This window comes from Rhincodon typus, chromosome 26, assembly GCF_021869965.1.
Source record: "Rhincodon typus isolate 14 chromosome 26, sRhiTyp1.1, whole genome shotgun sequence".
Classification (NCBI taxonomy): Eukaryota; Metazoa; Chordata; class Chondrichthyes; order Orectolobiformes; family Rhincodontidae; genus Rhincodon; species Rhincodon typus.
In genome coordinates this window covers 13,837,951-13,853,352 of record NC_063357.1, presented here as the reverse complement: position 1 = coordinate 13,853,352, position 15,402 = coordinate 13,837,951, and the positions used below count along the sequence as shown (strand labels likewise).

At 41.1% G+C, this 15,402-nt stretch overlaps 1 protein-coding gene across 1 annotated transcript in view; it reads left to right on the top strand.

Moving 5' to 3' along the window:
* The first annotated feature begins 481 nt into the window (after positions 1 to 481).
* Positions 482 to 15,402, top strand: part of tlcd1 (TLC domain containing 1) — a 48,145-nt gene continuing 33,224 nt past the window's right edge. Inside the window, exons 1-2 of the mRNA XM_048612354.1 lie at positions 482 to 989; positions 12,491 to 12,573. Of these exons, the coding sequence (XP_048468311.1) occupies positions 790 to 989; positions 12,491 to 12,573 (283 nt within the window). The 5' untranslated portion in view covers positions 482 to 789. The remainder of the gene's footprint in view (positions 990 to 12,490; positions 12,574 to 15,402) is intronic.

Below are 15,402 nucleotides of genomic sequence, written 5' to 3'. Positions count from 1 at the left end.
GAACAATCCGCCGGAAGGTCCAACCTAAACTTCCTCTCTTCACAGCTGCTGCCTGAGCTCCTGGATGTTTCCTGTATTTTAATTTCCAGCATCTGTGTAATAATGCTGGTTGATTTTCAGCTGGGACACACCCCTGTGTGTGGAGAGCTGGGGAGCGGGATGTCAAAGGTATAAGTCATCTGACTGAGAATACTGTGAGACTTTTTCCCCCCATGGGTTTCAACGAAGGAGCAACTGGTATTTTTTCTTTCAATAAAATCCACCTCACTTTATCCAGGTCTGAGGAAGGGTCACTGGACCCGAAACGTTAACTCTGCTTTCTCTCTCTCCACATATGCTGCCAGAGTTTCTGTAGCACTTTCTGTTTTTGTTTGTGACCCTGACTTTAGCCTCTGTGTGTGTGTGTTCACTTCCCTGGGCTTTAAACAGTGAAGCCAAGAGCTGCAAGCTTTCTTAGAAATCACGCTAGAGCAGACAGCAGATCTTCTCTCTGTTGTGTCTCTCTGAGCACGGCTCCTACCCAAAGCCCTTTCGAGTCAAGAGTCCTGACTTGGCACTGGGGTTTGAATGTTGGTGTGTCGCTGCTTTACAAATACATGTGGCTTCCCTCGCCAATGCAGGCGGAGCGGACGCAGCAAATAAGATTTTGTGGGACGTCTCTTTTCTACCAACAAGGCAGTAAAGTGTGTGTGTGTGGGGGGGTGATCCTGGCTGGGTGGAGAAACACAGAGGCGTTCCCCGGCGCTTTCCCCATTAAATGGGAAGCGGCTGCTCGCCGCTGCTCCAGCCATGATCGCCCAGGACCACCCGATCCTGACGATCCTATTATCCGCCCTGGCGTTCCAGAGCCTGCGGCTCGTCCTGCGGGCGCGGAGCTGCTGCCTCCTCCCGAAACAGGTCGAGGGTAACAAGACCAAGTCGTGGCGATGGACCAACCTCAGCGTCTCCCTGGTGCACTCGGCGATCACAGGACCGTGGGCTTTGTTGTGGTATGTGTCCCCCACCCAGCCCCAATCCCTCCTCTCTCTCTCTCTCTCAGCCGGGAGGGAGGGGGGGACGGACCTGAGTGGGGAGTGTTGCTTGGTGTGGATTTGGGGAGTGGGGTGGAATCTAATGCCAGCGCGTGTTTTCCATACTACTTTCATCGGTTGTCAGTGCGACTCGAGTTTAAAATCTGACTCACTTGATGTGTTGTTGCCGTCCGTGAGCAACCCAGTGGAAATGCCTTTGATATGAGAGCACTTGGCTCCCAGTGGTCTGACTTGGAGAGGGATCAGGAGGAGAAGTGGGACTGCCAACTTCCAGGCCAGCACACATCACAGGATCCAAGTGTCCCAACAGGTCGGAGGTTCTTCCGTTTTTGGCTTGTTGGATGAGGGCTGAAATTTGCTAGGAGGATGAGCTAACTGACCCTGGGGCTGCAGGGGTATGGGGGGGTGGTGGGGAAGGTGCCAGGAAACCCTTGAAATGGGAGGTTAGTGAAGGAATGTAGAGGACAGTATACTTGCAGGAAGGGGAGGGTGTTGACTCTGTTCTTGGCAGCAAAGAGTCCAGCTACAGACAGCCATGTTGCCTGATGCCAGGGTTCAGGAATATCTAGGAAGTGGAGGAACTGGCAATGGTAGGGAGGAGGGTATGGTCATTTGTTGTCTGTGTTGGTACCAATGACATAGGCAGGACGAGGAGGTTATGCAGGGCATGAGCAGCTAGACAGCAAAGTAAAAATCAGAACCTCAGATGTAATAACCTCTGGACCCACAAGCAAATTAACAAAGGGCACCTAAGATTGGAGAAATGAATGCGTGACTGAAAGACTGGCATGGGAAAAGTGGGATCCAGTTTGTGGGGCACTGGCACCAGTACTGGGGAAAGTGGGATCCACACAGTTAGGATGGTCTACACCCAAAACATGTCTAACTTCTGATAATGCACCTGATTAAGGAAATAGAGAGGACTTTAAATAGTGCGGCCAGGGGATCAAATTTGGAAACATGTGGTAATGCAGAGATAGATAGATAGAGTCTTCATTATCAAGGAGATCAAGAGTTACAGGGAGAAGGCAGGAGAACGGGGTGGAGACACACATCGGCCATGATGGAATGGTGGAGCAGATGTGATGGGCAGAATGGCCTAATTCTGCTCCTATATCTTATGGTCTAAATCAAAGAATCGAGACATGGCAAGAGAGAAAGGAAAATGATAAACAGATCGTGACAAGAAGGGAAAGGGAATACATATCTAAGAGTAATTCAACACACAAGGCTAGAGATTACACAGAACTCAAAGGACAAAAGTAAGAGACTGTATTCAAATGCACACAGCATTTGGAACAAAATAGATGAATTGACAGTGCAAATAAAGATAAATAACTGATCTGGTAGCCATTACAGAGACCTGGCTGCGGGATGACACAGTTTACGTCCTGACTGTTGAAGGGTACAGGGCATTTAGGAAAAATTGGAGGGGTGGTTCTGTTAATAAATGATGGTTTTGGCACAATAGGGAGTGATGGTCTAAATTTAAGGGACCAGGATATAGAAGCAGTTTGGGTCAAAATAAGAGATTATAACAGCAAGAAGACAGTGGAATGCAAGATGGAGTAGGAAGAAAGAAATCATGATGACTTGTCAGAAAGGTATGGTAATAATCATGGATGATTTTAATCTGTGGATAGACTGGAAAAACCAGATGGGAAGGTAGCTTAGATAAGTACTTCAGAGAATGTGTTTGGGATCGTTTTTTAGAACTTCACATTCTGGAGACCAAGGGCAGATTACACTAGACCTGATATTGTGCGGTGAGATAGGATTAATTAATTCCCTGGTAGTGAAGACCCCCCTAGGTACCAGTGATCATAATGTGATTTAATTTTACATTCAATTTGAAGGGAGGAAGGAGTGGGTCCGAGAGTAGTATTTAAACTTAAATAAGGGCAATTTTGGCAGCACAAACGCTAAGCTAATTAAAATGAATGGGTAAATAAGGGATACATCACTATAATTGCAGTGACAAAGATATTTAAGCAGATATTTCAGAATATACAGAATAGATATATTCCTACAAGAATGAAAAACTCCAAGGGTAGAATTCATTATCTGCTGTTAACTAAAAAGTTTAAGATTGTGTCAAACTTGAGGGAAAAGCAGAACAAAGTTCAGTGGCATGTCAGAAGATTGAACAGAACCTAAAAAGAAAGCAAACATTTACTAAAAGATTAATAAGGAGGGAAAACAGAGAAAATGGGACCAGGAGTAGGCCACGTAACCTTCGAGTCTGCTCCACCATTCAATATGGTCATGGCTGATCTTCCAACTCAGTCCCGTTCCCACTTTCTCCCTGTATCCTTTGATTCCTTTAGCACTAAGTGCTATTTGTACCTCCTTCTTGAAAACATTCAATGTTTTGACCTCAACTACTTTCTGTGGCAGAGAATTCCACAGGCTCACCATTCCGAGTGAAGAAATTTCTCCTCAGTTCAGTCTTAAATAGCCTAACCTATATCCTTATACTGTGATCCCTGCTCTGAATTTCCCAGTCACCAGGAACATCCTTGTATCCTGAAAAATTAGATTACAAGACATAACTAGCTAGAAATACAGAAGCAAAAAGTGAGAGTTTCTGTAGATATTTACAAAGTAAAAGAGTTAACAAGGTGAGTATTGATCCTATAGAAATTGTGTTTGGGGAATTGGCAGTGGAAAATCAGATGTCAGATGAACTTAATGGGTGTTCTAATATCTGTCTTTACTGTAGAGGATACAAGTAGCATCCTAGAAATAGCCGTAAGTCAGGAAATGGAAGGAAGGGAGCAGCTCGAGAAAATTACAATCAACGTGGATGTAGTACTGAGCAAATTTTTTTAAGCTGTGGGCAGACATGTCCCTGGGTCCCAATGGACTCCATCTTCGGATCATAAAAGAAGTGGCTAGTGAGATAGTGGATATTTACTTTTCCAAAATTCCCTAATTTGGAGGAAGTTCCAATTAATTGGAATCATGTTTAACTAATTTGTTGGACTTCTTTGAGGATGTAATGTGTTGTTGATAAAAGGGAAGCAATAGATGTATTGTACTTGAATTTCCTGAAAGCATTTATAAGGATCTGCACCAAACATTATTGGGGAAAATAAAAGCTTGTGGTCATATATTGTCGTGTGTAAAAGACTGGCTAGTTAACAGGAAACTTGGAGTAGGCATAAATGATCCTTTTTCCAGTTGGCAAGGTGTAAGAAGTTGTGCTCAGGCTTCAGGTGTCAACATTTTATGCAAATAGACTTTGATGAAGGTACCGAAGATATAGTTGCTAAATCTGTTGATGACTGAAGGATAGGTAGGAAAATAAGTTGTAAAGAATACGTAAGTAGATTACAAAGGGAAATAATAAAATAAATGAGTGGTAAAGATCTGGCATATTGAGTATAATGTGAGAAAGTATGAAATGGTGCATTTCAGCAGGAATAATAAAAAAAGCATATTACGTAAATGTTGAGGGTTTGCAAAGCTATGAGATGCAGAGGGATCTGGGTGCCTCAATGCATGAATAACAAAAGGTTAGTATGGAGGTATAGGAAATAATTAGGAAAGCTAATTATTATTATATGGGATGTAGAACACTTCAGTTATGCTCAAGTTATACAGGGCATCGGTGAGATCACATCTGGAGTGTTATGTACAGTATAGGTCTCTTCATTTAAAGAATGATGTAAATGCTTTGGAAGCAATTCAGTGAAAGGTTCCTGATACCCTGAGGAAGAGTCACTCGACCTAAAACATGAACTCTGATTTTTCTCAAAAGATGCTGCCAGACCTGCTGAGCTTTTCCAGTAATTTCTGTTTTTGTTTCTGATACCCTAATACTTACAATGGATGGGTTGCATTATGAGGAAAGGTTGTTCGGGCTAGGGCTTGTATCCACTGACTTGATTGAAACATATAAGATTCTGAGGAACCTGAGAGTGAATGTGGAAAGCACAATTACTCTTGTGGGAAAATAAAGAACTGGGGTGGTTGTTTAAAAATTTAAGACAGAGATGAGGGGACATCTTTTTCAAAGAGTCATGAGTCTTTAGATTGCCCTTCCTCAGAAGGCAGGGGAAGCGGAGACTTTGAACACTTTTGAAACAGAGGTAAGATAAGCAAGGGGTGAAATGTTATCAGGTGTAAGCAGGAATGAGGAGCATCAGATCAACCATAAACTTATTGAGATGAGGAGCAGGCTCAAGAGGCTGCATGGCATTCTACTGCTCCTAATTTCTACATTCTATGTCCAGAGGATCCTACTTTTTAAACCACTAACGGCTTTTAATTGAGTGTATTCATGTATCATTTGTCACTGTTAAACATAAAAGAAGATTAAAATTTTCTGTTAATTTCATTATGGCAGGGATTCTACAAACTAGTTTGAGAAGGTTAAGTTTTCCATGCAATTCCCCAGTCTAATATAAAATTTGCTGAAAAGCTGAAAGGTATTGCCATTGGGGTTACCTTGGTGATATTAAAACGTTGCTGTTTTTAAGACATTTTAATCCATGTCGTTTATGATGTGGTTTCAAGCCTGTATCTTAAGGCCCAGCTGTTTTCAGTGCAGGTTCAATTGTGTACATTGCAACATCAGTTCACCCCTTATGCCCTCCTACTTAGGTTTTCAAACTAGATCCTAAGGGGTCCACAAGGGCTCTGACCACAGTCAGTGGTAGTGTAAGCAGACTTCTGTTTAGATGCCATCCAATTTTGTTTTATTTCATTAATAACGTATGATTTCTTATGCTGTTTGCTGTGACAAAATGAAAATTCCACAAATGTTTGCATTCTGTTCTTTGGGTTTCTGAAATTGCAAGTATGTTTGTCAGTATTTTCACGAGATTCCTTAGGCCATGCATCAGTACGTGCGAGGGGTTCTCATGTATGCATCTGTATTTACAAGGAGACTTAGGAATGTGTTAGTATTTTCAGGGGATCCCCACGACTGTGTGAATATTTAGTTCTGGGGAATGTGTTTAAAATGGGCAGAAATGAAGTGGGAGACTTGCTGCTTAAGCACTTTGCGTTTTAAAATAAATAGGTCACGATGTCAGTCGCCTAAAGGGAAACCATGCAATTGGTTGTTGAAAATGTTTACTTGGAAATTGTGAGGGAAGTTCTTATTTGTTAATTGGAATTTTCCAAAGAGCTTTAGATTTATGGCATATTCCTTTGGATTGGTATATTGCAAATTAGAAATGTCATTCCATTGTTCATGAAGGGAGAAATGGGAAATCTCATAACCATAGACAAGCTATAGGTTAATACCAGGTGTGAGGTTGTTGCTGGAACATGTTCATCAAATCCAGAGAGAATGCAAATGCAAATGTGCTGCAAATCTAAACCAAAGACTGAAATTTTTGGAATGCCCAGCAGGGCAAGTAGCATCAATGTTTCAGGTTGACAACCTTCCATCAGAGCAGATGGGACTTTTGTTTGTCTCCGTTCTCTGTTTTAAAGAAAGGAGACTGGCCTGAAACATGAACTCTATTTCTTCCTTCACAGCTGCTGCCAGAACTGCTAAGTAATTCTATCATTTTCAATGTTTCTAACAGAGTAATGAGCATTTTAACAAGTGTGTACTGATTGAAAGAGACTTTTATAGGTTAGGTCATAGCTGATGAATTTAGCTGAGATTTTTGGGGTTACGAGCACGATGGATGGAGAGGTGTCCATGGATGTGAGTTTTAGATGACATTTTATATCATTTTGAATGAGGTTATTAGCAAAAGTGACAGTGCATAGGATTGGAGGCAGATGTAGGAGACAGAAAATAGAAATCAATTTCTTGATTGGCGAATGTGAAAAGGTGAAGTTTTTCCGGGAACGCGTACGGCCCACATATAGGTGATTTGGATGAAAGAATAGAGAGGTGTATGGCTGTATTCAAGATGATACCAAGTTTAGATGCGCAGCAAGTTGTCTAGTTGTAAACCACTGATTTTAAGCCTAATGTAATCACCCAGAAAATAGAAGGCTCTGGTCAGTATCAGGGCACTATCCTCATTATTGTACAAGAAGTGAAGTCTGATTTCTTACATAAGACCCTAATGGTAACTTTAAAACTAACCTGTGCAGGGGATGTTAAATTTGCCACACCACAGATATGGAATGCAGCCAAACCAGCATCCCAAGGAATAACTGGAGGCAACTCATTAAAAATCCTTGTTGCAAGTGAGTGGCGGATTTTTGGAGGTTGGAGGAGACTCTAAGTTTTTTTCATGAGCTCTCTTAAATAAATCCTCTTTACTGCTGCTAGATCTTGCATAAACTCTACCCACTGAAATTGTCTGGCACTCAAAGTGCTCTGTTGATTTGGTTCCAGATATGAGATGATGGACTCCCCTGCCACTGATGAACAAGCTGCCTATCAGCATTCCTTTATTGCTGGGAACTTGCCATTTTTATCGTTTAAAAAAAATCTGACCTTGGAACATGATTTGGGCTTCCAAGGAGTTTCATAGGCCCTGCTCACTGCTCTCCTCCAGTGTCACAATGATGCCACCCAGAAACTGGAGGAACAGCACCTCATATTCTGCCTTGGGAGCCTACAACCCAATGGTCTCCATGTGGACTTTACTAGCTTCAAAATCTCCCCACCCCCGACCTCATCCCAAGACCAGCACCCCCTCTCATCCCCGCCTCATTGACCTTGTTTGTCTTCTCTCCCACCTATCTGCTCCTCCCACCTCACTGACCAATCTCCACCACTGCCTACCTACACTCACCTTTACTAGCTTCATCCCTGCCTCCTTGACCTGTCTGTCTTCTCTCGCACCTATCCGCTCCACTATCTACCTGCTATCACTGCCCCCACCATTTTTTTCAGAGCCCCCTTCCGCTCCCCCATTTCTGAAGAAAGGTCCCGATCTGAAATGCCAGCTTTCCTGTTCCTCTGATGCTGCCTGGCCTGCTGTGTTCCTCCAGCTCCACACTGTGTTACCTCTGACTCCAGCATCGGCAGTTCTTACCATCACTGCTGTAACCTGCACTCCACAACAATGTCTTTTAAGTTTTGCAAAGCACAGATCTAGTGCAAATTAAAATGCCCAGGAACCTCAGAGAAACACCTCAAACTATTCTACTGAGGGTCTCTTTCTAATTTTTAAATAATTTGTAATTTTGTGCTTTAATATCCAGATCCACTAAGAAGTGGCTTGAAGCTTTGAGCTTTAATTACACTCTTGCACACAATAACAGGAGACTTCACACTCTCTCAGCTTAATCTCTGATTTTTAGATATTGATCTTATCTTTGTTAAAGTATAATACAATTAAATAGTCATGTCATACCTTGTGATTCAATGTGTCAATATTTGTTCAATGTTAGCACCCTTGCCTGTGAGAGAAAGTCATGGTTCAGCACACAATCTGGGCTGCCATGTTAGTCTGGTACTGAGGAAGTGCTGCACTCATAGGGCAATCCTTCAAATGAGCTGTAAAATCAAGGATCTTGAAGGGCTGGTGGATGGGAAAGGTTCTGTGGCAGTATTGGAAAACAAAAGCATGGGAATCTCTTCGTGTACACATCCATAGCATCTCTCAACATTACTGAAACAGATAACCTTCTTCTATATTTCATTATTGATTGTGGTATTCTGCTGTTTGCCACTGGCTGTTGTGTTGTTTTCCTAGATTACGAGTGATTATATTTCTCAAGTGCTTCAGTGAGTGTAAGTGCTATGGATGTCCTGAGGATTTGATAAATGCGAGTCCCTTCTTTATGTAAACAGAGTGAAGATCTTGCCAGGCACATTACTATGGCAGCAACAGACCTAGTAATAAGCAAATCAAACTGCTAGATTTAGCAAGACCAATAAAATGTTATGAATCTCATGATATGCTCTCTGCTTCTTCCTTGAATGGAGGCCTGAACAACTCCCAACCAGCACCTCCCTCTTCCGCCTGGCTGAACTTGTTTTCTAATTTCTCTTCTAACTTGCCTCACCTCCATATAAAAGGTATGTGGAATATTTGTTGCATCAGTTCTACTCACACCCCCCTCCCACAACACTTTTTCCAGTATATTAATGATTGCATTAGTGCCATTTCCTGCTCTCACCTGGGACCAGAAAATGTCATCAATTTTGCGACCAATTTCTACCCTTCCCTCGTCTTCACTTGGTTCATCTCTGACTATTGCTTTTCCTTTTTTTTTTGTCTTTTCTTCCCATTTCCAGGGATAGCCTATTGAAATTGAATTATTGAAATTCATCACAAAGCCACACAACGTGACTTCAACGACATGTCCTTACAGGAAGCAGGCTGTGAGGACTGCATTTCATTCTCCCAGATTCCCCGTCTCCATTGCTTCTGTTAGGATTCCCTTATTGTCATTTCCCACCTCACTTCATTCACATCCAAAGGATCCTCTGCCATTTCTGTCACATGATGCCACCATCAAAAACACCATCCCTTCCCCTCCCTGTCAGCATTTTCATTGCTTACAATATGGTCTTCTCTGGTAAGGAGACCAATTACAGATTGGGTGTCTGCTTTGTGGAACACCTCCAATCAGTCCACAAACATGACCCTGACTTTCCTGTCAATTGCCATTTTCACTCGTGATCACATGTCTGTCCTAAGCTTGCTTTATTGCTCCAATAAAGGCCAACACAAGCTGGAGGAACAGCAGCTCCTTTTCTATTTAGGCAGTTTATAACCTTCTGGAGTCAACCCTCTGCCAAATCTTCAGTTTTTATGATTTTGTTTTCAGCGAGATGACCTATATTCTGACCTGCATCTCTTCTCTGCAGCCATTACCACTCCCTTTGCATCTTGTTCTATGACACCTGTTAACTCTAACCTCCCTCGGTCTTTAACTTTCCCCTGATCCTTCCTTTCATTCCACTTGATCATTTCCATCTTTTTCCACAGTGGACCTCCCTATTACTTTTCTACATCTCTTCAATTCTGAAGAGGAATCTTATTGGACTCTAATGTTAACTTGTTTCTCTCTACAGATGCTGCCAGACCTGCTGAGTTTCTCTAGCACTTTCTGCTTTTATTCTATATTTTGACCTCTATGGCTCAGTACTTTGTTTAGGTTGTTGATGCTGTTCCAAAGTGGACAGGTTGAGTTCCAAGAAGATTATCTCCCTGTATCTCTAGTCAAAGTAACACTTAGCTTTTTTGGTACCACGTATCACTTACTTTTTTACCTAGGTAAATCACTAAGTTTGTCGATATTAAGTTTTACCTGCTCCTATACCAACCACTTATGTATTTAAATTAATTCACTTTGTCATTCCTTCTTTGCTCCATCAGTTTCAACTCTGCTGTCTCAAATTTGGTGTCATCTAAAAATCCAAGCAATTTGAATTAAAATTTTGAACAAGAAGCAGCAACATCAATTCCTGGGACATGCCACTCATCATTTTCCTCCTCTAACAAGTATTCTCAATTTTCTATTTCAGTCAATTACTTATCCATCTGTAGATTTCACCTTGAGATGAAGTTCAAATGAAGCAGCAACATTCCTTTACATCCTAAAGGTCCATGCCCATTCTTTTGATCCAAACCAGCTTTCTCCCAACAATCTTCATCTAACCTTATCAAGAGGAACCCTCTACACCTTTCCCCCTTCTATGCTTATCTAGCTTCTCCTTAAAACAGATCTGTGGTGGCCATCCCAACTAATTCCTGTGATAGAGAGTTCTATATTGTGACAATTCTGTTCGTAAAAAAAGTTCCTCTTGAATTTCCTGCTCATTTTATTAGTGACTATCTTATTGCTGTTGCCTCTTTTTGTCTTGCCCCCATCTTTTTTACTTCTGCCCTATAAAACTCTTCTATAATCTTCTATCAGATTTACCCTTTATTCTTCCCTTTTCTGGAGAAAAAGCCTTCATCCTGTTCAGCCTTTCCTGGTAGGTGTCAGATCTTAGTCCTCAAATCATTCCAATAAATCTTTTTTGCACCTTCATTTTGTATAATATGGAGAGGAGAACTAATCACAGTACTCCAGAACTATGGTCTAACCAATGCTTTATACAAGTTCAACAGAATATCTCCTCTTTTCACCTTTATCCTTCTGGAAGCAAACTCTAGTGCTTTGTTTGTTTTTTAGTGACCTTATTTTACCTGATGAATTTGTAGCTGCCTGCCTTAAAAAAGGGACAGGGTTTTGGATCATCTCCATTTCCTTCATGTGCCAAGATTTTTAGGATTGGATTCACAATGCGAAATAGTTTTCTCTTCCGATGATATTTTTTCACAAAGACCTGGAGAATGTTCATTTTACAGTACATGAAAAGAGAAAGTCTGGAGTGAAGAAAAATTGGGCTTGAATTTGCTCAAGTGTAGAAGGGTGAGGTGTGATTGAAGCCTGTAAGATCCTGAAAGATCTTCAGAAGGTGGAAGTGGAAAGAACGGTTATACTTATGGGTGAGTCTAAAATTAGGGTTGTTCGTTTAGGACAGAGTTAAGGGGAATTTTGTTTTCTCTCAGAGTGTTGCATGCCTTTGGACCTCTGCCTTGAGTGGAGGTGGGGGTGGGAATATTGAATACTTTTAAGACGGCTATAGATAGATTCTTGTTAGGCGAGGGAATCAGAAGTTATTGGGGTTAGATGGGAAGATGGAAATTGGAATGCAAACATATCAATGCAAACTTATTGAATGACAGAGCAGGCTTCAGTGGCCAACTGGCCTACTTCTGAGTATGCCAGGATATGTGAGTGCGCAAATACAGTGAAAAATCTTTTAATTATCTGGATGTAGGTAGAGAATTAGAACTTAACCTAATTTGGACTTGCAGGAACATGATTGCTGAAATAAAATTAGAGGAGGAGCGTGCAGTTTACATACAGTAAAGTATATGTTGAATAACACTGCAGTGTGTGGAAGAGAGTTTTACATGGATCTCCAAACAGTTTAGTCAACATGAAGAAAGATGATGCAGAAAAAGAGAAACTGATAAGCTGTGGGTGCTATGTGCTGAGAAAGTAGCTATGATTTGCTACAAAAAAAATGTGTACTCCAGTATAGTGGTGAACAAGCTACTGCCAAGGTTATGAGTTCAAATCTCCACGATATTCATTGAATAAATTTTGTTATTTTGTGAACTGGCGCCAAAGGAAATAGCTGTGAATACTGTCAGATTGTAATTAAAAATCCAACTTATTCACTAACATCATCAGGAAACCTGCCATTTCTGTCTGTTTGGGCTTACGCATGATTCCAGTCCCACCATAAACACTGCTTGTTCAGCATAATCCACATCGCAAAAGCAAGTTACATGAAAGAAATGGAAAAGCGCTTGAAATTATTTTGAATAAAGCACGAGTTTTGCAAAAGGAAATTGTCTTGTCGTCACTATTGCTGCCTGTTACAACAGGAGGTGTAGTCACTGAACAAGTGCAGTCAAGTTATTTTATCAGTTTTGCAGCCCTGCAATAGCAAAGTTGATTAAAATTTGGTTTCTTTAAAACAAAATGCAACAGTGTAACATGTCTCTTTCTCTCTTTTGCAGCGTATACAACTCTCCTGAAATGTTAACTGAAATATTAACGTTTCACAGTTCCTTTTCATACTTGCTCATCTGTGTTTCCACGGGTAAGAATGTCAGTCATATAGAATGTCATGCGCAGTATGTAAAATTGTGGCTTTCAGCCATAGTTTGTTTCTTGTTCAAAGCTTGGACTGTAATATACAGCACAGACAGATCTAACTAGCAAACAAGTGACCTTTTTTTGAATACTATGGTTATTTGTCAGTATTGTGGTGGAATGGTTGGATTGATTTGATGATAATGTAACCTGATAATTGTCAACATTTTTATTATTGCATGATGAAGTAACTTCACAAGTAAATTAGGAATTTGTTATTGTTGAACCTTCCCTGTTGTGATGGTGTCATAAAGTTAATTAAACTTCCAAAGTTATGTTGCCATATTATTGCTTTAAGTTGGCATTCTACCTGTTGCTTTACAGCTGTACTGTTAAGGAACTTGATTTCTTCTTGAAAGCAACAAGTTTAAAAGTCTGGCAGTGTACACCAACACCAAAACGAACCACGGCCGAATAATACAAACTGCTCTCTCTGTGCTTACATTCAAGAAGACTCTCAAAGATAGCTTCCACCTTTAGCACTGTCTTAATTGGAATCTCACAACAATTTATTTTTAGGGAGATGCGCTTTATGTTTCCACTCCTTTAACCATCCCACTTTATCCCAGCTCCAGATGCCTCAACAAAATTTTATCCTGACTCAGTAACTCTGCTGCCAGGATAAGGTCTCTCTATTCAAAGCATAAATGCCAGGAAAAAAACGTAAAGGGAGGCTAGTTTCCAGATTGCCAACTGAAAGAATAGCAGCACAAGAAAAGCTATTGAAGAAATCAGCTGCATGTATTCTGCAGAACTGAACCAATGTAGTTTCACCTTGGAATGAGGTGGTTGGGGATGAATTGCTGTTTACCTTTGTGGAGAAACCATATTGAAAGCATACATGGCAGCACGGTGGCTCAGTGATTAGCACTGCTGCCTCACAGTGCCAGGGACCTGGGTTCAACTCTGCCCTCAGGTGACTGACTGTGTGGAGTTTGCACATTCTCCCCATGTCTGCATGGATTTCCTCCTGGGGCTCCAGTTTCCTCCCACAGTCCAAAAATGCGCAGGTTAGGTGGATTGGCCTTGCTAAATTGCCCATGATGTCCAGATTTTGTGCAGGCTAGATGGGTTAACAATGGGAAATGCAGGGTTACAGGGATAGGGTAGAGGGTGGGTCTGGGTGGGATGCTTTTCAATGGTTGCTGTGAACTAGATGAGCCAAATGGCCTGCTTCCACACTGTAGGGATTCTATGATTCTAATTTAAAAATGTGTATGTAATCAAGGAGAAAAATGGGTAAACAGATACTGGAGTTAACGGCGCAATCCTGGCCACAACCAATTAGTAGTGGCTGGGATGGAGAGAGACGGGGAGCCTGCACAGTGGTCAGTGGACAGACTGACATCCAGATATCACCAGGTTGGGAATGTGTAACGGCCAGGGAGGTGCTTGAAGCCAGTGATAGCCCATTCTCCTGGAGACCCACAGGCTTCCAGCATTACCTGAGCTTGTGTGGGAATTAGATTTCCACTTTTATTTCAAGTCTTATCAATCCTGCTCCAGTGGAGAGTCAGTCTTATGGGCTTGTACATTGGACAACTGGCGGTAGACCATTCTCGCTTTACCCCCAAGCTTCATTGATATTTTGAGGTCATGGCTCATTGCTGATATTATGAGATCCAAGAAATTGCCTTGTTATTCTGAGTTTGAACTTTGACCTTTACAAAATCCTTATCATGCATGAAAGCTCCTGGTCTTAGTGCTTTTCTTTGAAACCAGAGTTTTTTTCTGGATCATCTGATGATTTTCTAATGTCTCTTGAACACTCCTAAAATGCATGTAGAACATTAGTCCCTGATTCAAAATTGCAGCAGGTCAACAAATCATCTCCAGACAACTAAAGTAAACTAAATTCAGCCTTGATAATGTTGCTCACACCCAGAAAACCGATGCAAAAACAAAGGACGTTTCTAGTTGAAAATATGAAACCTATTTTCACGCCCACAAAACCATTCAAAATGTAAACCCAACTCAGTGATCTGGGATCTGCTGATGTGAAAATGTATCTTTTCACTATGAAAATGATAAATATTTGGAAGCAGATAATATTGAAACATTTAAGCGAGAATTAAACACTGTAGATAACAAAGGAAATCATTGCTTGCATGGAGCTTGATTTTTTGGGCTGGCCAGATGACCTGCAGCTTCACTTAGATCCTGCATTTTCCTTTGTTCTGATGTTCTGATTAGTAGAATAAATTTAAAACCATTCCCTTGAGGGACCTTGGCATCCTAATTATGTATGGCTTATGTATTATTACACAAATACAAATTTATCCTGCTATCACAAACTAATTTTATCTTTAAACTGTTGCTTTTGAAAATTATTTTGAGAAATAATAATACGATGATTGCATAGAATCTTGTTTGTTGTTGGAAAGTTAATGTTATGGATAGAGGCTTTCCCTTTGAAATTGCTGCTGATGGGCTGTCACAGCCCATCATTCTGTGGAAGATTTACTACACGATTATAAATTCAAGATCAACATTTTTTTTTTGAGGCAAATGCTAATTAAGTGGCAGTATAGTTAAGCATGAAGTACATCTGAAGAGAAAAAGATATACATCTGTGATAGCTTTTAATTTTACCAGAACCAGTCTGGTTGAATTCCTATTTTACAGACTCCCATAACCGTTCGTCATCAGGCAGCAGTTTCAGTGCAGCCTTGGGCTTATGACAAAGAGTCATGATCCTTTTAAATGGCAGAGAAGGCTTGAGGGGCCAAATGTCCTACTCATGCTACATGTCCTACTCATGCTACATGTCCTACTC